Genomic DNA, 25842 nt, shown 5'->3' with positions numbered 1-25842 from the left:
TATAGTGGCTGTGGAATGTATCCACAATAGTATTTTGGTGCTTTTTGACAATAATTTTGGAGAAATGTGTTCTGGCACAACTGCAGCCTTTTTTAGATGAAAATAGCACTTTAGATCCATTTCAGTCTGGATACAAAGCTTTGCACAGTACTGAATCTGCACTTTTAAAGGTTTTTAATGACTTGCTTTTAATGTCTGATTCTGGCAGCTCTGCCATTTTAGTGCTTTTAGATCTTACAGCTGCCTTTGACACAGTCGACCACACAATTCTTTTAGACCGCCTGAGAGACTGTGTGTGTGTCAGGGGGACTGCGTTAGAGTGGTTCAGATCTTACCTGTCTGAGAGGTCCTTCTCTGTCAGGCTGGGGGACACCACCTCCTCTTCTGCCCCGCTTTACTGTGGTGTCCCCCAAGGATCTATTTTAGGCCCCATCCTGTTCGCTCTTTATCTCCTCCCTCTTGGAGATATTTTTAAGAAACATGGAGTGTTTTATCACTTTTATGCAGATGACTGACAAATTTATATGCCGATTTCAAAAAGCCACGGCCCCCTGACACCCCTTCTTAACTGTCTATGTGACGTCAAGGCTTGGTTAGCCCAGAATGTTTTAATAATGAATGAGGGAAAAACGGAAATTTTAGTTTTTGGTCCGGCCCTTACTGACTTGGGACCATTGCAAAATTATGTGCGTCCCAAAGTCACCAGCCTGGGTGTCACTATAGACAGCGATTTTAAACTAGACAAACAAGTCAATGGCGTTTTAAAATCGTGTTTTTATCACCTTCGTCTTTTAGTAAAGGTTAAACCGTTTTTATCTTTTAACCTTTTTGAACAAGTCGTGCATGCTTTTATTTCAAGTCACCTGGACTACTGCAATGCACTTTATGCTGGCATTAGCCAAAAAGCTCTCTCCCGGTTGCAGTTAGTCCAGAACGCGGCAGCACGACTTTTAACAGGGGCCAGGAAACGCCAGCATATAACCCCAATATTTCAGAGTTTGCACTGGCTCCCTGTTCATTTTAGAATTGATTTTAAAACATTGCTGTTTGTTTTTAAATCTTTACATGGACTGGCACCTCAATATATCTCGGACCTCATCCAAATTTACATCCCTGCGCGCGCTCTGAGGTCCGAAAGCCAGCTCCAGCTCGTGGTGCCCAAGACCAGACTTAAGACCAGGGGAGACAGGGCCTTCTCTGTGGTCGGCCCTAAGCTCTGGAACACTCTGCCCCTCCATGTTCAAACTGCTTCCACAGTGGAGTGTTTTAAGTCTCGTCTTAAGACCCACTTTTATTCTTTGGCTTTTAACACTACGTGAGTTGTGTGGTCCTCTGTCCTCTGTTGTCCTCTATGTTTTTTATACACTTTTATTTTTATTTTACTGTTTTAATTGATTTTACCCTTTAAAATAGTTTCTAATCATATTTGTTTTTATATTGTTTTTATTGGTTTTATTTTTATTCATTTTTTGTTTTATTCAGTCATTGGTGGAGCATAATATTGTTTTTAACATGGCTGTGCAGCACTTTGGAAACGTTATTGTTGTTTAAATGTGCTATATAAATAAAGTGGATTGGATTGGATTGGATAATATCTTAATACTTGAGAATAGTGCATTTTTTTCTTCATTTTACTCCTTTTTTTTTACAAAAGAAAACATGTTGACAATATTTGATGTGAACATATTTTGTGCATCTAATTTTATGTATAAGTCAAGTGACAATGTACAATTACGCTATGCCTAAAGCAGGGGTGGTTTTACCAGACTGTAGCTTAGTAGCTAATTTCCATCTGTAGTCCAAAGGGGAAGGGGTCAAAGTGCATGATCTATACAGTTATCCACCAATATGTACGACATCTCTAAAGCAATGTAGGCTTAATTACAGAGGACCATCTCTTTGGAAAAACTTATCACCAGCTCTTCAATTCACAATTGTGTTTTATTATTTTAAAAACAATTAAAGGGTATGTTGGTCTGTAGAAAACTATGCTGAATAATTTTGTTGTGTATGATATGTATTGCATTTGACCTGTTTATCCTGGCTGCTGTGAACATTGTGATGTCTTGGTGTCTTTAAAGCAGTGGTCCCCAACCACCGGGCCGTGGCCCGATTGGTACCGGGCCGCAGAAGAATTTTTTATTAAAAAAAAAAATAATAATAATTTTTTATTTTTTATTATTAAATCAACATAAAAAACACAATATACACTTACAATTAGTGCACCAACCACAAAAACTTCCCTTTTTCATGACAAAAACCTCCCTTTTTCATGACAAAGAAGAAAAAAAAATAAAGAAAAAAAAGAAAAGGACCCCCCCCCCCCAACCCCCCACCACCACACCCGGGCCGCGGGACAAATTATTAAGCGTTGTCCGGTCCGCGGATACAATAAAGGTTGGGGACCACGGCTTTACAGGACATCAGTGTGTTTTTAACCTTTTTTGTTTTGTTTTACTTTGTATATTATTCATAGTTTTGGTGTTAGTGCAAATCAATAAATACAAATAGTCCAGTTGATCGAAGTTGTCAAAATGACTTTGAAATCTGGGGATGAATCTTCCTGGAACAAATTGTTTTATAATGATATAATGAACCACTCTGTGTCAACTTAGGTCAGCGTCTTGGAGCGTCAGATCGTTGACTTCCTGGGCTACCAGTGGGCTCCCATTCTGACCAACTTCCTGCACATCATCATAGTCATCTTGGGCCTGTTTGGCACCATCCAGTTCCGACCGCGATACGTCACTGGGGTAGGTGATCTTAAGCTTTCTTTGCTTGTCTGAAGCAACATGGACTCAAATTTACTTCTTCAAATGAATAATCTGCCAATCAGTTATAGGAGGCTCTTCTTACCTGCTGCTCTCCTGTTGCAATTGGCTGATCTGGTTTTGTATCAACTTTAGCAATAAAATAACTGTTGTGAAGTGAAGTGAACATATTTATATAGCGCTTTTCTCTAGCGACTCAAAGCGCTTTACATAGTGAAACCCATTATCTACTGAAGCAGCCTCAGTTATCTGTAGCTGTTTTGCTTGATGTTAATACTGTCATTTTAATGTGTAATATGAATGTAATTATATTGCAACTTTGCTGCCTCTTGGCCAGGACTCCCTTGAAGAAGGTGTTTAATGTCAATGGGATTTTTTTCCTGGTTGAATAAAAAATAATAGAAGCTACATTTAAACCAGTATGTGGGGCACTGGGAGCAGGTGGTTAATTGTCTTTCCCTTGAACACAACGGCAGTGACTAAGATGGTGAAGCGGGGATCGAACCTGGAACACTCAATTTACTGGTACAGTCGCTCTAACCTAATTTTTCAACCGAGCCACGTTGCCCACGAACATATACATATTTACTAGGAGTGTAACGGTACACAAAAATTTTGGTTTGGTACGTGCCTCGGTTCAGAGGTCACGGTTCAGTTAATTTTCGGTACAGTAAGAAAACAACAAAATATACATGTTTTGGTTATTTATTTACCAAATTTGCAAAATCTTCCACCAAAAATATGTTTCCTAGTGGAATATTTGATGTGAAGTAATGGGAACCTTAAATAGGTCAATATTTCATAATAACATTGATTTTGATTCAATATTATGTTTTGAGCAATGACAGTTTGAAAGAAAAAAAAACTGCTTTATTTTATTAGTAAACATTGCAACTTTTTCTAAATTACATTTACATTACATCTAAATTACTTTAAGCTTTTTTATTTCACTTTTGTTTATGTTTTAGTTTATTTTAATAGTATTTTTAGAATGTGCCTTGGGTCTTTAAAAGAGTGTTTCTAATATAGGGGTGTGCGTACCCATGGGGGTACTGTAAGGTATGCAAAGGGGTACGTGAGATTTTAAAAAAATATTCTAAAAACGGCAACAATTCAAAAATCCTTTATAAATATATTTATTGAATAATACTTAAACAAAATATGAATGTAAGTTAATAAACTGTGAAAAGAAATGCAACAATGCAATATTCAGTGTTGACAGCTAGATTTTTTGTGGACATGTTCCATAAATATTAATGTTAAAGATTTCTTTTTTTGTGAAGAAATGTTGAGAATTAAGTTCATTAATCCAAATGGATCTCTATTACAATCCCCAAAGAGGGCACTTTAAGTTGATGATTACTTCTATGTGTAGAAATCTTTATTTATAATTGAATCACTTGTTTATTTTTCAACAAGTTTTTAGTTATTTTTATATCCTTTTTTCCAAATAGTTCAAGAAAGACCACCACAAATGAGCAATATTTTGCACTGTTATACAATTTGACAAATCAGAAACTGATGACAAAGTGCTGTATTTTACTTCTTTATCTTTTTTTTTTTTAAACCAAAAATGCTTTGCTCTGATTAGGGGGTACTTGAATTAAAAAAAAATTTCACAGAGGGTACATCACTGAAGAAAGGTTGAGAACCACTGCTTTAAAACATTAGCTGTGGGCCGCAAATGGCCTACGGGGCACACTTTTGACACCCCTGCTACAGATAATAAAAAATAAAATCTGATAAATCTCTGGGTAAAAAGCAGAGCCTGGCGACGCATGCGCATTTATCATAACTCTCTTGCTCTTTATGTCTCTGCCTCCCTCACAAATGCTGCAGCGTGCACAATTTGTTTTCTTTTTAACCCCTTCTTAACCCTGAATGTACATTGAAAATACACGCAACCCTAACTTAAAATGCCGAAAATTTGAGGCATTTTAGAAACTCCACCTGGACAGCCACGCAAAAGAGAACATAGCCGGTGAAAAGAGGAGGTATGGTCAGTCTATCGTAGCCCGGTCGCTGCTAGCATGCCGTGTGTTGCCTCGGTGTGTATTGTTTACACAACGTGCGGTACGCTACTTAATATGTCCGTGTGGAAACCCGTTCGGTACACCTCCGAACCAAACCGAAACCCTCGTACCGAAACGGTTCAATACAAATACACGTACCGTTACACCCTTAATATTTACATATACATACATGCACACATATACACACTAGGGTTGTACGGTATACCGTTACTAGTATAATATCGCGGTACTAATGAATCAAAAACGGTACTATACTCTGTAAATTACTGGCTCCTGGTCATGACGTCACGTCGTGACATTGCTTGTTTTACGAGCATAGAAGCATGTTCGGCAGCGCACAATCCCGTAGTACTTACAAGCAGACATAGTGTGTAGACAGAAAAGGGAGAACAGACGCATTTTGGCCTAAAAACTGATGATAAAAGTGAAGGTATAACACTGAAACGTCCTCGGGACGAGGTGCTTTAAGACATAGCAGCAAACATCCGTCCGCAGTCGACAGTGTTTTAGCAACTTCTAAATCATATAACTGATTGTAACACATCCAGTTGTTCCACCTACAATAACATTTCCCTTCCCTCAATAATTACCATTGATTGGTCGAGGCAGGGGCTTCACGGTGGAAGAGGGGTTAGTGCGTCTGCCTCACAATACGAAGTTCCTGCAGTCCTGGGTTCAAATCCAGGCTCGGGATCTTTCTGTGTGGAGTTTGCATGTTCTCCCCGTGAATGCGTGGGTTCCCTCCGGGTACTCCGGCTTCCTCCCACTTCCAAAGACATGCACCTGGGGATAGGTTGATTGGCAACACTAAATTGGCCCTAGTGTGTGAATGTTGTCTGTCTATCTGTGTTGGCCCTGCGATGAGGTGGCGACGTGTCCAGGGTGTACCCTGCCTTCCGCCCGATTGTAGCTGAGATAGGCGCCAGCACCCCCCGCGACCCCGAAAGGGAATAAGCGGTAGAAAATGGATGGATGGATGGATGGTCGAGGCAGAGGAAGTGAACAAACTTAATCAGAGGTCTTCAGCAAGGGACCCAGGACTTCCGGTGGTTCCACAGAGGTACTGCACGGGCGTCATGTGATTTTTGGTCAGTTAACTTTTTTTATATATATTTTTTTTTACATTTCCCAAATTTTTTTTCCCACAAATGTAATTGTCTTTAAATACATATATTAACATTGATCCAACACACTGTAGTTTAGACATGGCCACCCTACTAACTCTACCTTGCAGTTTTAGAATAAAAACATTGATAATTATAGTATTATATTAATGTCATTAGAGCTGCAGCTATCGAATATTTTAGGAATCGAGTATTCTATCGATTAATCGAGTAATCTAACAAATCATATTTTTGCTTGATTAAGGTTTAATTACACATGTTAAAAGATGTGCCCTCAATTATTGTGTTTGGCCTAATTGTCTTTTATTTCCTAATCCCCTGCTTTTATTATTGAAGGCTGACACGCACAGCTAAAATGTGTCCGCGGTTGACTATGCCAATTTGTGTGTGCTAATAAAAACAGCTGCGTTCACAGCCCTATGTGCTGTGTGGTGTGACCGCATAAACAAAGATCTTGTCTCTCGTGGGTTTTTGATGATTATTATACGGTGCCGTTTAAACGTTGGTTTCTCCACGCAAATCCGCTGAGCTGTTTTTAACCTGCCAACAATTCATAAACAATATAAAAAGACAAACCAATTATTAATGATGATACCAGTTTTACATTTTAAGAATGCAATACAGTTCATTGCATTCTTTGCATGCAAAATAGTAATCAATGTTCATTTTGCCATCCCAACATGTTTGAGATTAAATCAAATATATAAAAAAATTGTTCAAAATAAATATTTGCTGAGAAAGTTAAAATAAAAAGTAATTCTTAGTATTAAAAATAAAACAAAAAGAACAGTTTTCATTATATCAAACATAAAAAGTGGATTAGGTAGTGCCTTTAATACTACATGTGAAATGTGCAACTTCATATTCACAACCAATATGGTTGACAGGAACTTGGCACGAAATTGCTACTATTGTGAACAAGGACTTGGAACTCTTACATTCTACAGTACAAAGACTATAGTTTGTGAAACTGCAAGCTATCCAAGTAGCGTGTAGTTGCATGACTTGAATAACCCGAATAACTTTGCACCACTACTTTCGCGTTTTTACTAATGAAAGGCTAATTGAACACGACAGCTCGGATAGCATTGATAGTTTTCAACACTTTTGGTGGCATTTGATGACTTCGCGGGAGTGAGAGAACACATCCTGGTTATCATAATGAGTGACATTTATTTTACTAACACAACTTTTGTGTTTACCTTTGATAATAGATGACTTACCTCGCCTCTGGAGATCCCACAAACGGATGCTTTCTCGACAGGTGCTGCAGCATCGAACGTGTGCTGTTGCGTTATGTGAGATCCACTTAGCAATGTTTGCATACTACTGCGTTTTCCTTCTGTTTTAGTGTGAAGGGTTCCCACACCTTAGAAAACTTCCGTCGATTCTTAATTCCTTCGTTTTGCTTTGGCTCTTGTCCACTGCTTTCTGTGGCGTCTGCTATTGCGAGTTATGTCGGCGAAAAAGTTCACTAAACTCAAGTGTATTTAAAAGAGCGGTGTTGTGCAGTGCAGGGGGCATATGATCTGTGACATAAACACGTTGTGCAATACCTAAACAGTCCATGCGAAACGTGAGGTTTGACTACTAAACGAGGCAAAATACCGTAAAAAAAAAAAAAAGCGAAGCCTTGAGACAGCAAAAATTGCTCGAATATATTTTGTAATCGAATAACTCGAGTTACTCGAGGAATTGTTTCAGCTCTACTTGATATCATTTAAGATAGCTAAAAATTAGTGTTGTAGTTGCCAACTAGCGATTAGCAGCGCAAACTGCCGGCCAGCTATTAGCAGCACTATACTGTTTTATTTCAATACTTTAGACCAGTTTAATTTGAAACACAATTGTATACAAGATTTTCAAGTAGGAGGTCCTTACTCCACATCTTCATCAGCTCAGGGGTGTTTGTGTTGAAAATCATTAAAGACCTCTGTGTTTGGGTGTTAGCATAAAGGCATTTGAGATATTTTAAACAACTTTTCTACAAACCCCGTTTCCATATGAGCTGGGAAATTGTGTTGGATGTAAATATAAACGGAATACAATGATTTGCAAATCATTTTCAACCCATATTCAGTTGAATGCACTACAAAGACAAGATATTTGATGTTCAAACTCATAAACTTTTTTTTTTATTTTTTTGCAAATAATTAACTTGGAATGTCATGGCTGCAACACGTGCCAAAGGGCATGTTCACCACTGTGTTACATCACATTTTCTTTTTACAACACTCAATAAACATTTGGGAACTGAGGAAACTATTTGTTGAAGCTTTGAAAGTGAAATTCTTTACCATTCTTGCTTGATGTACAGCTTAAGTTGTTCAACAGTCCGGAGACTTGTTGTCGTATTTTACGCTTCATAATGCGCCACACATTTTCGATGGGAGACATGTCTGGACTGCAGGCGGGCCAAGAAAGTACCCGCACTCTTTTACTACGAAGCCACGCTGTTGTAACACGTGGCTTGGCATTGTTTTGCTGAAATAAACAGGGGCGTCCATGATAACGTTGCCTGGATGACAACATATGTTGCTCCAAAACCTGTATGGACCTTTCAGCATTAATGGTGCCTTCACAGATGTGTAAGTTACCCATGCCTTGGGCACTAATACACCACCATACCATCACAGATGCTGGCTTTTGAACTTTGCGCCTATAACAATCCGGATGGTTATTTTCCTCTTTTTTCCGGAGGACACCACATCCACAGTTTCCAAATATAATTTGAAATGTGGACTCGTCAGACCACAGAACACTTTTCCACTTTGCATCAGTCCATCTTAGATGAGCTTGGGCCCAGCAAAGCCAGCGGCATTCCTTTGTGTTGTTGATAAATGGCTTTCGCTTTGCATAGTAGAGTTTAATTTGCACTTACAGATGTAGCAACCAACTGTAGTTACTGACAGTGGTTTTATGAAGTGTTCCTGAGCCCATGTGGTGATACCCTGTACACACTGTTGTCGGTTTTTGATGCAGTACCGCCTAAGGGATCACAGGTCCGTAATATCATCGCTTACGTGCAGTGATTTCTCCAGATTCTCTGAACCTTTTGATGATTTTAAGGACCGTAGATGGTAAAATCCCTAAATTCCTTGCAATAGCTCGTCGAGAAATGTTGTTCTAAAACTGTTCGACAATTTGCTTACAAATTGGTGACCCTCGCCCCATCCTTCTTTGTGAATGTCTTAGCATTTCATGGAAGCTTTTTTTATACCCACAAGTTCCCAATTTGCCTGCACACCTCTGGGATGTTACAAATAAGTGCTTGATGAGCATTCCTCAACTTTATCAGTATTTATTGCCACCTTTCCCAACTTTTTTGTCACGTGTTGTTGGCATCAAATTCTCAAGTTAATGATTATGTGCACAAAAAAAAAATGTTTATCAGTTTTAACATCAAATGTGTTGTCTTTGTAGCATATTCAACTGAATATGGGTTGAAAATCATTTGCAAATCATTGTATTCAGTTTATATTTACATCTAACACAATTTCCCAACTCATATGTAAACGGGGTTTGTACTATCGAACCGCTGCACACAAAAGGGGAAAATGTGTCAAAACCTGTACCCTAGCTGTACCTGTGCTATTATTTTGTATTTGTTTCTAAACCCCATAAGTAGGATCTACTTGGGATCGACTTAAATTTGCTCACATCACTACACCCAACACTAACTTTAATGTGCTCAGCTCACTCACCATGAAAGTCGAAACATACTGTTATGGGACCGACAACCATACGGTTGTTAAATGTGAGCAAGATTGGTTGAAAAACATTTCCGCCATCATGCAAAATGTGTATCTTGTGTGTTAGTATGTCTTACAACGCAATGTCAATGTCGCTTAAGTACAGTATGTTATGTACTGTACACTCACTGCTCGCTCTGCCTTCGTTCTCTTGCAGTACGCCGCCTGGCTGGTCGTGTGGATGACCTGGAATGTGTTCATCATCTGTTTTTACCTGGAGGTTGGAGATCTGTCCAAGGTGATGTTAAAGTTCATTGTGTCACTCTTCCTCACATGCGAACATGAAGCATCTCTCTTGTCTGCCCCTGTGATTTCATGTCAGCAAAATGTGATGGCAGAAATCCTCAACGTGCCGCTTTATGTGCCAGATGCATCATCTTAATCCAGGACCAGGTTGCAAAAATCTGATTATTTATCATAAATCATGCCAGTTTCATCCTTTTTGTTCTTAAGAAGGAATTTACAGCACAATGAGACGACTCCATCAATTCATTAGAGCCAATCAGTGCTTCTGTAAACACGAGAAATCAGTAGATGGGAAGCTCTGATTGTACTTGATTGCGCTCGGCGGTGTGGAAAGGAAAAAAAACATGAAAAAAGTGTTTTTTTATTGTCATTTAAACGTGTTTGCAATCAAAATGATCAACCGTTTAGCTTTTTGACACAAGAATTGTTAGCTACATGAATGCTTGCTGTTATTCATTCTTGTATTGTAGTATTTTCTCAATTTCTTACATATATAAACATAAAGCACAGTTTGGTTGGCATACAAACCCTACATACAAAATGATGCTTAGAAAATGTCAGAAAATCAGCGAAGACCTGCTTGGATTCTTTTTTTATTAAGATCCAGACACCAATCCAAAATTGATATCGGACATTGGTCCGATATCAGCAAAAAAACAAGTATGGGATTATATTGGCTTCAACGTAAAATGTCCAATCTAAGCATTCTCTCTAGGTCGTCCTCAGACGAGCCTTCCATCGTTGCTTCCAGTCATCCCGATTCTCCATACATTTGGACAGTTCCTTGGTACTCTGAGCTCCTGCATCCTTCTTGAGTACGTCCACGTATGTTAGTGTGGGACGTCCTCTTGACCGATGCCCATGTGTTGGTTCCCACAGCACCAATTTGCTGGCTGGCTGCTCCTGATGCCTTTGGCAGTGTCCTGCTAGTCTCATTCTCACAGCAATCTTCTCGCTCAACCTTGGTATTTCCTTGTAGAGGATTCTGCTGGTTACGTGCGCACTCTTGTTGATGTTATGCACTGCACACAGCATCCTGGTGTAGCAACCATCCAGAGACTTATCCAGGGTTGGCTTCAGTGTCCAGCATTCACTGCCATAGAGGAGAACGGACTCAACTGTCGCGTAGAAGAAACTGAGTTTGATTTGGCGTGGGAGGTTTGAGTTCCATACACTGGTAATGCTGTTCAGGGCCCTCCAAGCAAGTGCCTTCCTCACTTTTAGATCTTGCTCAGTTGAGTTGACCCATGCGCTCAGGTATTTGAAGTCATCAACTTATTTCAGCACAGTGCCTCCTGCTGTTACCAGAGGTTGATGTTCTGGTGGAACGATGTAGGTCATGACCTCAGTTTTCTTGGCATTTAGCCTAAGGCCAACCTTGGCGCACTCTAGCTCTACCCTGTGCTGTAGTTCTTGTGCTTGTTCCACATTGTTGGAGAGCAGACTTATGTCATCCGCATAGTCAAGGTCTGTCAGGACCACTACCGGTTGTCGACTCGACTTCCTTGGTGTCAGCGTAAAGCCAAGTTCCTGCTGTCGCCCATTTATTGCTTGTGCCATACATCACGTTAGCAACAATAGCATAGCTACTGTTAAGAAAAAGATCCTGCTACGTTAACATATTTGCAGAAGAAAAACTAAATAAAGTGGCAACTTCTACATTTGTAGCTGACTGGCTGATTGCTGGCAGAACTACATGCATTAATAATGTGGTTTTATATACTTGCATGTAAAATGTGTGATATAATGTCTGATACAAGCAGTCCTGTGGTGTGTTTACTTGTGCAGAGCTGGACAGCCAGTTAACATCTAAATGTCCTCCAATAAGCACACAAGGTTGATCTTTTCTTGTATTTTAGTCAAATGATTTACAAAAGGTAAACATGATAGGATACAGGCTACTTGGAGCCAACAGCCACACAACAGCTAAGCACACAATAGCACACAAGCTACACATATTTAATAAGTGTCCTTAATACAACAATATTGTAGTCCAAAACAGAAAATGTGGTAATATACTGTAAACAAGTATTAAATATTTATAATTGCATATCACTTACACATGCAAAGTATCCAAGGCAAAAGTGTATTAGAAAGTATCCAGTAGCAAACGTGTCCTCATAATTTAAGTTATTGTGGCCACTATAGTAGGTGTTTCCAAAATAAGTTATTATTTTAAAGACAGCATGAGTCCATTCCAGATGGTGATTGATTAATAACAGAGTTGTTTTTTATATCTACAATTGTTTACTGTTTGACAAATTTACCTTGATCAAACCTTTTTTAACATTCCACTCTACTAAATAATACTGTATTGCTTCTGATATCGTATCTGATCAATATCAGCATTGGCCCTACTTAGGGCTCCTATGTCGATATCGTATTAAAAGTGGAAAAAGTTGTACAAGGACAAACCACAATTTTTATCATAATTGTTCACTTTTTCTCACATTTTCTGTAGGCCTTAACGAGCATGAAAAAAATATGTAATCAGCCCCGAACACCCCTCAGATGTCTATTGAATAATGTCCCCTATACATTTGTTAAAAAACAAACAAAAAAAACATCCCTTTCCAGCGGTTGCAAAATTTGGTTGAGACGTATTTGAAACACAGGACTCATTAAAAAAGGGCTAAGAACCATGAACTTAGAAAAACTCCTCCTGGGTACTTACAGCAAACATGGCATCTATTTTTTCATCTATCCATTTTCTACCGCTAGAGTCATCATACAATTAAAAAGATTAACCGCTCAAATATTTGTAATATTAATAATATGTGTTGTGTACAACTCAAGGCCAAACAGTTGAATAAATCAACAGCCTTTGCCGCTCTATAAGTAAATAAGATCCATGAAATAATGCAAGTGGGACTGTTTGGTTGCGTCCCTCTTTTCTTTGGCTTTCAACATTCCCAGTGTGTGGGGGCAACACAGCTGTCGTAATATGAGCCCCCATTGCCACTCGCCCTGCTAATTAGCTGCACCTTCATCAATTAAAACGCTGTCCAATCAAAGTGCAGGCATTCAGTGAAAGTATGCTCTGCACGACTTTCTTTTATGACCTGAGTTGTGTGTGTGTGTGTGTGTGTGTGTGCGTGCGCGCGCATGTGCGTGTGTGTGTGTGTTGCGCTGAAGAGCTTATTAACCTTGACCTAGTTATTATGGGGTACCCACAATCCATGCAGCTGCAGCAGCTGTTACATGGATCCATCAGCAACTTGTTTACTGAGCCATTGCTCTGTATCACATATAAAACAAAGCCCCATAAAAATGTGTTAGTTCCACATTAAAAGGAGTTCCCTCACAATAAAAATAAGGAGAAAAGTGCCTCATTAGCATTTTTTACTTGGAGGCTATTAACAATAACGAGCTTTGGCTTAATACTTCCTCTCTCCTTGCTTTATTGTTGCCTTATCGGCTCATCTAGGAGCTAAACCTGAATCCGTGTGTCGGCGATCTCCATGGCAACTGTACATGTAAAAGTGAAATCAAAGATGCATGAAAAAGTTGTGGCTTGAAGCAACGAGCTAAGCTAATTGAAGCGCACAAATGGTTCATTGGAAAAGGAAGTAAAAACGGTGTAAAAATACACAACGTACTTGCATATATCTGTTAGCTAGCATTTATTTTAAAATGAAACCTAAGAAACTGCTGTTAAGTAAACAATAAATACAATATTTTCAAATGACAACTAATAAATGTAAAAACACACACTACTTCTAAATTTAAAAACACTCGTTACTCCTAATATCAATTTTGCAGCACCCTCTCCAGGAGAGGATGCAAACAGGAAGAACTGTGCTCTCGATACCACACTTGACTAAAAACTGAAGTTTCCCGACCACTGATTGTAATCACAGCTACTGGATAACTGGCTTACATATTCAACTTGAACTCTGCCAGACGGGAGACACAGATTTTCTACAGCAAGCAAAGCGAAGATGCCGAAAGCCAAGGGCTAGGTAGCTAACTTAAAGCTAGCTCAAAGACGTTGTCCAGTAACTCGAAGCTAATCAACAAAACAGAGAGAGTTGGACACATGTTAAGCATTTGTGACCACACAAGTGACCTCCAAGCCTGCTCAGTGGCTTTGTTCTTAGAGTGTCCGCCCTGAGATCGGTAGGTTGTGAGTTCAAACCCTGGCCGAGTCATACTAAACACTATAAAAATGTGACCCATGTCCTCCCTCAGCATCTCAGAACCAGAATCAACTCAGCATCAAGGGTTGGAAATAGGGGGTTAAATCACCAAAATGATTCCCGAGCACAGCCATCACTGCTCCTCACTACTCACCTCATCTCCCCGGGGGTGGAACAAGGGGACGGGTCACATGCAGACGGGTAATTTCACCACACCTAGTGTGTGTGTGGCAATAATTGGTACTTTAACTTTAAGACAGGTTGACACAGCTCGAGCCCATGGAAGTTACAGTACATGGAAAAACAGGTTAGAAGCGCCACTCTATACCAAAGCTAACAACACCAACGGCTTCACTTGGCTGCCAAGCAACCATGAGCATGATTAGACGAAGTCAACGAAGCAATACCAAAATTGCCAGAAGACGACAACCCGGATTTAACAGTGTTAATTGGAACTCTACAAGGCAATGTTAATGGTACACAAAAACATGTTTAAAATCTCCAAGAACACATTGTCAGAGAGACAAAGGAATATCGTGATGATCAATCAATCAATCAATCAATTTTTATTTATATAGCCCTAAATCACGAGTGTCTCAAAGGGCTGCACATGCCACAACGACATCCTCGGCTCAGATGCCTCATCAGGGCAAGGAAAAACTTAACCCAACGGAACAATGAGAACCCCTCCCCACCCCATAGATGATATGATAGATTGAAGAAATTAAGATTGTCAGTGAAGACAACACAGCACTAAGACAGGAGAACAAAATGTTGGCAGAGGAGAATACAATATTGCACCAAGGGTTGAATGCCAAGCAGCGAGATAACACCCATTGGGACAACAGCAGTGTTGAGGAGAACATTAAAAAGGAGATGGCAGCAGTGTGCCAACAGTTGCAGGCTCTGCACCAAGATAACACCAAACTGGGGAATATCAGTGTTTTGGAAAACATCAAAGAGGAGATGGATCAGTTTACACGAAATAATTACATCATCATTGGAGGGCTGAGCATCACTCCTCGATCCTATGCAAGAGCAGATGACAACACAGGAGAAACAGACGACATGGACGCTGCTTCAACAGAGCAAAAAGTGGTCAACTTTCTGCAATCAAAGGGAATTGGTGTCTTTACATCAACAGTACATGCCCTGTACTGACCTTTCTTCCACCCTGATTCCCAGATCCCACCCACCCTGGGCTTCTTCTCTCTTAGGTCAAGGGTCAAACGCTTATCCCTCAAACCAGTGACAACGTCTGGTATCCACTTCTTAGTAGCTGTGTGACTCTGGAGGGACAGCTCCGTCTGCCAAGACCGCCACTTCCTGTCCTTTGTCCATTGAGACCTCCGCTGCCAGCTACTTGTCCAGTGAACCCGCCTACTCCTTCTCAGGCGCCACCTCCGGCGCTCCGCCAAGCCCGGCCACCGCCTCCAGTGCTATGCCCAGCTCATCCACCACCACCAGCTACTCCAGTGTGTTTGCAGATGCCACCAGCAACTTCAGTGGGTTTGCAGACGCCGCCAGCAACTCCAGCGGGTTTGTAGACGCAGACAGCCCAATTGACTGTATAGCTCGGCTGGTAGAACGGCCGTGTCAGCAACTTGAGGGTTGCAGGTTCGATCCCCGCTGGTAGAACGGCCGTGTCAGCAACTTGAGGGTTGCAGGTTCGATCCCCGCTTCCTCCATCCTAGTCAATGCCGTTGTGTACTTGGGCAAGACACTTAACCCACCTGCTCCCAGTGCCACCCACACTGGTTCAATTGTGACCTAGATATTAGGTTTCACTATGTAAAGCGCTTTGAGTCACTTGAGGAAAAAGCGCTATATAAATATAATTCACTTCACATAACAGCCCAATTGCCTGCAGCTCCAGCTCTGCAGACGCCGACAGCCTAGTTGCCTGCTGCTTCAGCTCTGCAGACCCCGCATTCTGTCCTGGAGTCAGCTTCTCGATCATCGCATCCTGTCCTGCAGTTACCACTGCAACCTCCAGCTTGCCTGCTGTACAGGCGGCGATCAGGCGCTCACAAGCGACCAGCTCGTCAGCCAAGAGTGTGGCGATTTCATGGACGCCCTCCACGCCATCAGTAGCAAAGCCCAGGACCTAGACTTGGACTTTCACGGCTGCTGGTGCGCCGCGGGCGCTAACATCCACCTTCTCGTCAGCCACGAATGTGATCGTCCTCTTCACCAGCTGCAGCAACGATCTACTCGCCGCTGCCATCTGACACTTCCCTGCTGGCTGCAAGGACACAGGGCTAGACGGCCCACCGCCTTGTCCTCCCTCCCATAACTTTGGACTCTGTTGTTTTCCCAAGAACGTCTGGAATCTGTTTTATTGGGGGGCATTCTGTCATGATCGGTTGTATCAGATCATGCCGTATCCTGAGTTTCTTGGTATTTTTCTGTGTGTAGTTTTAGTTCCTTTATTGCGCTCTTATTCTGGTGGCACTTCCTGTTGTGTTGATGTTTTTTTGTAACCGCTTCGCATCTTTCACTGAGCACTGATTCACGCACCTGTTTTCTGTAAGCAATTAGGTCTGTTTAAGCTGAGACTAAGCTACCATTCTTTGTTGGGACTTTGTTTTGAATTAATAGTTATTCATGTGGACGCTTTACCCTCCTGCCGTGAGGTTTTTCTGTGTAACAGCATCCCGTTGTGTTTTGCACCGAGTCAGTTTTAGTTTAATTTTAGCATAGCCTTCCCTATGCTTCGGTGCCCTTCTGTGCGGCACTCAACTTTTGTTTGTCTTTTGTCATTACATTAGTTATTTATCTGCACCTTGCCTCCTCAGTCTTCTGCATCCTGGAAACACACCCGTATCGCCGTCATGCGACCCGAGCGCCACAGATGTCAAGAATCTGCATAAATATTGAAGCTCTTAGCGCTACGAGTCTGACGGAAAACAAACATCGACATTCAACTTCAAAACTGAAACGCTCCAAGGGATTACTGAACAAGAGGATCTGTACCGAGGAGCACATTCCTCCACACATTCATAGAGCAACAATAAAGATTGCTGAACAGGAAAATATGGAACTGAAAACCTTCTGCAACATAGATAATAATAGTCTGGAATTGGAGAAAGATATAGATCCAAATACAACATTAAAACCAGCAACAAACTGGCTGTTATTTATTTTGACAGCAAAAGCTTGTATGTAGAATACAACAACATGGAGCATTTTTTTTTTGAACAATTCAACTAACCCTTCATAGTGATCGCTATCTCAAAAACATGGATTGAAGCTAAAAAAAGAAATAGATTTTGATCTGGAAGCATATGAACTAAATTATATCAAAAGAACCAACACGAACTGAGGAGAAGTAGCTGTGTATGTGATGAAAAACTTCAACCACAAAGTGGTAAAAAAAATATTTTGTTAGCTATCGATAATCTTTCACAATGATTAACCATTAAAATATGTAATGAAAAAAGCAAAACAATTATTGATCAGCTACAAACTGTATACACCATACCAAGTTGAAGAACAAAGGGCTGTACACCACAAATAAGGACAGTGGTGCTAGCGGAGTGTATAATATAGCCAAGAGTCATGGATGCATGGCATTGTGGGTAATTCTTATGTTGCGTTTATAATGTGTTAAAGAGCCGATCTTCTCCCGAAATGTGTTTGGTGTGGGTTCACAAAGTGTGGCACATATTAGTAAGAGTGTTAAAGTTGTTTTATATCACAACCATCAGTGTGATCTGTATGGCTGTGGTACAAGACCCCTGGTTTACACATAGTAAAAGCAAAATCAAACTCCTCCGCCTTTTTGAAAAATGACAAAAAGGGAAGCGTCACTCGTGACATCACGAATTTGAGACGGCGGTAAAAGTAAACATGCGCTAATAAAGTAGGGGGGCGAGTTTGACCCGGCAGTAAATCATGGCAGGCGCATATTACATGCCCGGCGGCTATTCAAGGAAATACGGTATATCTGTTTTTTTCATTCTTTATTATATTTTCGGCACGTGCGACTTATACTCCGGAGCGACTTATACTCCAAAATACGGTACCCTAAGAACAATTTGTTAGATGAAAAGCAGTTAAAAACAGTAAAAAAAAAAAAAAAAAGTTAATAACAGTTTAAAGTCTCATGCTGGGTTAAAAACCAGTGAATAAAAATGGGTTAAAGAAGGGTCTTAAAAGTAGCCAAAGAAGGGGCCTGTCTCACTTGGAGAGGGAGATCGTTCCAGAGTTTGGGACCCGCAACAGAGAAGGCCCTGTCCCCTCGAAGCTTGCCCTTTGATTTGGGTACCTCCAGGATCAGCTGACCTGAGGGACCGGGTGGGGGCATATAGGTGGAGCAGCTCAGAGAGGTAAGGTGGGGCAAAACCACGTAAGGATTCAAAAACGAGTCAGATAATTTTAAAATGGACTCTAAAAGACACAGGCAGCCAGTGGAGGGAGGCTAAAACAGGAGTAATGTGCTCTCTTTTTCGTGTGTTAGTTAAAAGTCGGGCAGCTGCATTTTGGACCAGCTGCAGACGTGAGAGAGAGGATTGACTAATTCAAAACTACAAAGAGTAATAATAGACAATAACATAAACTAGAAATTTCATGTAAAAAAATATACAACATAAAGTAGCAAGAAACACATCAATAATGAGTAAAGCAAAAAATGTTCTGGACCAAAAATCACTCTACTACCCGCTAGTGTTACCATATCTGAGTTTTTGTGTAAAATTATGGGGAAATACTTGCAAAACCACTCAAGCAGTAGAAAATGGATGGGCACTTTTTTCACTGACCGTGTTACAAAAAATGATCGGTTAGATGGTGGACCCCAAACCCTTGATTTAATTAATCAAAGTATTGAAATTCGATGATTTTGTGTATTTGCAAACAGCTAAAATTATGTACAAAGCAAATTATAACTTTCTACCCAAGAATGTACAACTATTCTTCTCAACAAAAATGGAAAAATATAACCTTAGAGAAAAATTATGTTTACAACATTTGGATGCACGTACATCACTGTAAACCTTTATCTTATCAGTATGTGGAATTAAATTATGGACTGGATTAAACAAATAAATCAAACAAAGTACTAATAGAATTCAGTTTATGAAACAGTGTTCACAAAGTACAAAGAAGAAGAATGATGGTAAACATCTGATAATCTGATTGATCTCATAGGTGAATCATAAATTACTTAACTGTTTATTCATGAAAACTTGAATTATTGTTTCTGTATTTTATAATTATTGACTTACTGTAATGAAAAGACTGGAAACATGTTATTTTGTAGTTGTAGATGTTTGCATGTTCAAAATAAAGTAACACCAAAACAACTAACCAACCAAATGTTTTAATTTTAGTTTGTATCCCAACAAACTTGTAAGTTGAGGTACATATAAAATAATGTAACTGAAGTGTATTTACAAAGAGAATACTGTATTTTTCGGGCTATAGAGTGCACAAGTTTTAGAAGAAAAAATATTTTCACATATGTTAGCAGCCACAGATATATAGCGGCACCTGAGATTTTGTAAATGTTTATCTACATACCTTAATTGTTTCTGAACAGTGCCTGTAACACAGCAGTAAAATGGCTGTTCAAACAAAGCAAAAGTCATGCACCCACAAACTGTGGAGGCCAGTTCTCAAGACTCAATAACTCCATGGTGATGTTTGGTGAAGTTATGAAACTAAAGCAATACAAAAAGAATACCATTGTAAGTTATTAATAATAACACAGACACTTGTAAAGGTGTTAGCATGTTCGGTAATGCTAGCAACGCTAGCTTGAGTACATTACTATAGCACGTACAGATATGCATAAAAATACTCCTATGATCATCACCCATGGGACGATTTAGTAAGTATGAATTGTTTTAGTGATATTGTAAAACTTACAAACGTTGCTTGGAGTGATGAATAACGAATTCCTTTGAGCAGGAACGCTATAAGCGGTTTCACTTCCAGTTTAAGGCACAAAACAGGAAGTATATTTTCAACGCGCACCACTTGCAGTGAGCGAACTTGTCCAAAATATGGGGCCATTGCACAAACAACACACCTTTTCAGTGTCTCTATTGGTGTTATATTAAAACTATTAGTTGAATACTAAACATTGTGGCCATTAGCGAAGAAAAATCCATGAACTCACCACACCATGTTATAAGCCGCAGGGTACAAAGCGTTGAAAAAAAGTAGAGGCACATCGTCTGGAAAAAACTGTAGTTAAATGTTTTAGTTCATCTTCTGCTTCTGTGTTTACAAAGTCGAGTCAAGGTATTTATGGCCAATTGTAATTTCCAATATGAGCTTTAATGTAATGGCCACTTTAAAGTCAATCTGGTTATTACTTTGGGTCATTTGACAAAAAGCAAACATGACAGACTCCATTTTTTTCCATTAAAAAGCATCTGACATTCTTCTTTGTGTAATTTTCCACCGCTAACGGCCGTGTTTACTCCCGATGTCCAGATTAGGCATCACTACCATTGCCGCAGGCGCTGTACGTTTATTAGCACAGCGATCTGTGACACGGGTAAATACTTTGGAGGCTGAGGCTTCACAGCACATTAGAAAGACCTCATTTGCATGCGGAGGGAGAAGAAGAGTCCATTCAGCACCCTGCCCACACGATGACAAATCTGTTTATTACATGCTGCTGAACTTATTTTTACACTTGTACCAAACTTTAACTAAAGCAGCGAATAAAATTTTGCTTAAGTTGGTTTTGCTGTCAGCACAATTTGACCCTATAACAGATTGTGTCCGTTTTTCATGACTTCACAAGGAAACATTGTTTTTAAATCAGAAAAAATTCATGTTTAACCCTGGCAAATGTACTTAGTCTGCTGAAATGTGAGTTAATATCAGCCATCAACCTTTCCCTCCAGTATTCTGGAGTGAAATGGAAATACATTTCTGAGATTTGATGTAAAGACTGTGGAGCGAGAAGCATACTGTACTGTATTATCACACACACACACACACACACTGGCAGCCAACTGTCAGCAGTCCACAGTGTCATAATACATGCAGCCACCTCCTGAGTGACAGATGCGCACACACACACACGCATATTTGGCTCACACTCAGCTGTCAATCATTTTCAGAGGGGATGTCGTGCAGCACTGGGGTTCCAGAGGGAGGGGGTCGCGGTATCATCCTGCAAGCTTTTAGCATACTGCATGTGTTATAGCGCGATTGTGGGTGTAGTTGTCGCTTGTTCACCGTGGTTTGTCATGAATCATAGGCACACAGACACACACACAAAGAGTATGTGCAACACTCAAAGCAAATTTGAAAAGGTCTCTTGTATGTACATAAAGTGACGCATTAGGACACACTCGAGTCACACTTAGTCCAGCACTCAGTTCAGCACTGAGTTCTTAGTTCAGTGATCACGCTGGTATTTTGGTCATGTGACCAAAGGCTCCACGGTAAAGAACATATTTGTAAACTAGACTTGATTGGACAACTTTCATGACATTTTAGGTGGCGTAACTCCAATATTTCAAACTAAAATGGTGCCTGCTGTTGGGTATAATTTGTATATGCTGTATTAAAATATAGTCATAGGAAGAAGATGATATCATTTAGTGAAGTGAATTGTGAAGTGAATTATATTTATATAGCGCTTTTCTCAAGTGACTCAAATATATAACAGCAAGAAGCCGATATCCTTTAGTAGACAAAAACAACAGATGTTTTACAGTAAAAATGTCTACCAGTTGAAATGTTATAATCATCAACTTGTATCACTACTGTAAATTTTCCAGCTGACATGATGAATGATCATTAGCAATTTACTTTTTGATTTCACGCACCGCGGCGAGAATTAATCCCGTCTTGTTGAAAGAAAGCAGCGAATTGACTGCGGCAATATCTGTTATGGCTACAATCATATCTAAATGTTACGAATACGTAAAAATTACTTGGATGTAAAACTGAAAAATAATAACACAAATAATAAATGTATACATTCTAAACAATGTGATGTCTGTCTACTCACAAGTCCTACTTTTAAAAATGGTTGATCACTTTTGTACAAAAAATTACTGGAGCTGAAATTCAAAGTGACTTATTGCAGCTTTATTATGAAATCAGAATATGATTTATTGATCGATGCTTACTGTTGAACTTTCAATAATCAATTGTTAATTATCAGTAAGTTTGAATTTACATCCATACTTCATGTTTAGTCCCACCTGGACCACGCAGTACTATAGTACTATCCACAAGCTGTGGTGTAGTACAAACCCCGTTTCCATATGAGTTGGGAAATTGTGTTAGGTGTAAATATAAACGGAATACAATGATTTGCAAATCCTTTTCAACCTATATTCAGTTGAATGCACTACAAAGACAAGATATTTGATGTTCAAACTCATATTTTTTTTTTTTTTGCAAATGATAATTAACTTAGAATTTCATGGCTGCAACACGTGACAAAGTAGTTGGGAAAGGACATGTTCACCACTGTGTTACATCACCTTTTCTTTTAACAACACTCAATAAACGTTTGGGAACTGAGGAAACTAATTGTTGAAGCTTTGAAAGTGGAATTATTTCCCATTCTTGTTTTATGTAGAGCTTTAGTCGTTTAACAGTCCGGGGTCTCCACTGTCGTATTTTACACTTCATAATGCGCCACACATTTTGGATGAGAGACAGGTCTGGACTGCAGGCGGGCCAGAAAGGTACCCGCACTCTTTTTTTTTTACGAAGCCACGCTGTTGTGACACGTGCTGAATGTGGCTTGGCATTGTCTTGCTGAAATAAAGTTAAAGTACCAATGATTGTCACACACACTCTTGGTGTGGCGAAATTATTCCCGGCATTTGACCCATCACCCTTGATCACCCCACTGGGGGTGAGGGGAGCAGTGGACAGCAGTGGTGCCGCACCCGGGATTCATTTTTGGTGATTTAACCCCCAATTCCAACCCTTGATGCTGAGTGCCTAGCAGGGAGGTAATGAGTCCCATATTTATAGTCTTTGGTATGACTCGGCTGGGGTTTGAACTCACAACCTACCGATCTCAAGGCGGACACTCTAACCACTTGAGGTAAGCAGGGGCGAAAAAGACGGCGCTTAGATGGCAGCATATGTTGTTCCAAAACCTATCTACCTTTCAGCATTAATGGTGCCTTCACAGATGTGTAAGTAACCCATGCCATGGCACTAATGCACCCCCATACCATCACAGATGCTGGCTTTTCAACTTTGCGTCGATAACCGTCTGGATGGTTCGCTTCCCCTTTGGTCCGGATGACACAATGTCAAATATTTCCAAAAACAATTTGAAATGTGGACTCGTCAGACCACAGAACAATGTTCCACTTTGCATCGGTCCATCTTAGATGATCTCAGGCCCAGAGAAGCCGGCGGCGTTTCTGGATGTTGTTGATAAATGGCTTTCGCTTTGCATAGTAGATTTTTAACTTGCACTTACAGATGTAGCGACAAACTGTATTTGGTGACAGTGGTTTTCTGAAGTGTTCCTGAGCCCATGTGGTGATATCCTTTAGAGATTGATGTCGGTTTTTTTATACTGTGCCGAAAGAATCTAGGGTCACGGTCATTCAATGTTGGTTTCCGGCCATGCCGCTTACGTGGAGTGATTTCTCCAGATTCTCTGAACCTTTTGATGATATTATGGACCGTAGATGTTGAAATCCCCAAATTTCTTGTAATTGCACTCTGAGAAGCGTTGTTCTTAAACTGTTTGACTATTTGCTCACGCAGTTGTGGACAAAGGGGTGTACCTCGCCCCATCCTTTCTTGTCAAAGACTGAGCATTTTTTGGGAAGTTGTTTTTATACCCAATCATGGCCCCCACCTGTTCCCAATTAGCCTGCACACCTTTTGGATGTTCCAAATAAATGTTTGATGAGCATTCCTCAACTTTATCAGTATTTATTGCCACCTTTCCCAAATTTTTTGTCACATGTTGCTGAAATCAAATTCTAAAGTTGATGATTATTTGCAAAAAATATATATTTATCAGTTTGTACATAAAATACGTTTTCTTTGTGGCATATTCAACTGAATATGCGTTGAAAATGATTTGCAAATCATTGTATTCTGTTTATATTTACATTTAACACAATTTCCCAACTCATATGGAAACGGGGTTTGTACTATCCACAAGCATTACATCAGTACTGTTTACATGCAGTGTTGTGGTACCATAGTGAAGCAGTACTATCCACAAGCAGAAACTGTAGTACTCTCAATGCATTGAGGTGCGTACGTATCTGTCAAAATGACCAGTGCTTAATTGTATACTAAGAAGTATTAAAGATTCACTTTTCTGCTAATTGCTCTTTCAAAGATGTGCTCACAGTAAGTGTGTGCCCCAATCGATCATCTCTTTTGAAGAAAGAGGCATTCCGACGCTCGCTTTTGAAAAACCAGGCTTTGCTACACGTCTTAAAATAAATTTCTGCCAACTGTACAACAGTTAGAGTTGAGGGAGTTGTAAGTTTGATCATGTTTTTCTTCATAGCATGACGTTAAAAGTTCATGTTAGCATTTAACTTCCATAGCTATACTAGTGTTGCTAACTTTTTGTATAAATGTCACATTATAAAAATAACTCACATATTCAACCTACTAATATCTTAAAAATTATATATTACAAGCTTGTAGTGAAATTTAGGCGGGTAAAAATTACAGAATATAACAATAATTTACATATTTGACCCAGCAGAAGAGAGTGAATGTTTTGGTTTATATTATTTGAGCTACGTCATGTAATGTGTTACTAACCCTCTTTGAAAGTGTATTTTACAAGCTTTTGGTGAAATCTGAGTGGGTAAAAATAACAGAATATGAATATGAAGTGCATAGTCAACCAAGGAGATGACGATTTGGTTTTTAATATTCAAGGTATGTCACGTAATGTGTTACTAACCCTCTTGAAAAGTATATTTTACAAGCTTTTAGTGAAACCTAAGCAGGTAAAAGAATAAAAGAATATAAAAATCCATCCATCCATTTTCTACCGCTTGTCCCGTTGGGGGACAAGCGGTAGAAAATGCATTCTCAGCTGCATTCAAGCGGAAGGCTGTGTACACCCAGGACAAGTCGCCATCTCATCGCAGGGCCAACACAGATAGACAGACAACATTCACACTCACACACTAGGGACAATTTAGTGTTGCCAATCAACCTATCCCCAGGTGCATGTCTTTGGAAGTGGGAGGAAGCCGGAGTACCCGGAGGGAACCCACGCATTCACGGGGAGAACATGCACACTTCACACAGAAACATCCCGAGCCCGGGATTGAACCCAGGACAACTCAGGACCTTTGTATTGTGAGGCACATGCACTAATCCCTCTCCACCATACTGCCCCAAAGAATATCAAAATACACATATTCAACACAACAACATTTTGGTTGCAATATTTGAGTCATGCCACATAATGTTTTACAAGAACAGTTTAAAAGGATATTTTACCAGATTTTGGTGAAATTTACACAGGTAAAAAAAAAAGATTAAGAATCCATAAATAAAACACGCATCCAATGCAGCAGACAACATTTTGTTTGCAAAATTTGTGTTACGTTATGTAATGAGTTACAAAAACTCTTAAAAGTATATTCTACAAGCTTTTAGTCAAATCTAAGCAGGTAAAATATCATAATATTTATAATATTTGAGTCACATCACATCGAGTGGCACTAAAGCTCTTTAAAAAGTGTCAAACTTGGACCTGGATTAGAGTTGTTTTTTCGATGCAGAGAATGTTTGGAACGAGCCAGGCGTGGACGTGAGTACATGTTTAATTTATTTAATAA

At 39.8% G+C, this 25842-nt stretch overlaps 1 protein-coding gene across 2 annotated transcripts in view; it reads left to right on the top strand.

Moving 5' to 3' along the window:
- Nucleotides 1-25842, top strand: part of nkain2 (sodium/potassium transporting ATPase interacting 2) — a 216803-nt gene that overhangs the window by 118764 nt on the left and 72197 nt on the right. For both annotated transcript variants that reach the window (XM_061901183.1, XM_061901184.1), the window contains 2 exons: nucleotides 2616-2753; nucleotides 9838-9918. In XM_061901183.1, the coding sequence (XP_061757167.1) occupies nucleotides 2616-2753; nucleotides 9838-9918 (219 nt within the window). The remainder of the gene's footprint in view (nucleotides 1-2615; nucleotides 2754-9837; nucleotides 9919-25842) is intronic.

This window comes from Nerophis ophidion, linkage group LG05 (genome assembly GCF_033978795.1).
Source record: "Nerophis ophidion isolate RoL-2023_Sa linkage group LG05, RoL_Noph_v1.0, whole genome shotgun sequence".
Classification (NCBI taxonomy): domain Eukaryota; kingdom Metazoa; phylum Chordata; class Actinopteri; order Syngnathiformes; family Syngnathidae; genus Nerophis; species Nerophis ophidion.
The sequence above is the reverse complement of the archived record's forward strand: the minus strand, read 5'-3'. Positions and strand labels throughout refer to the sequence as shown.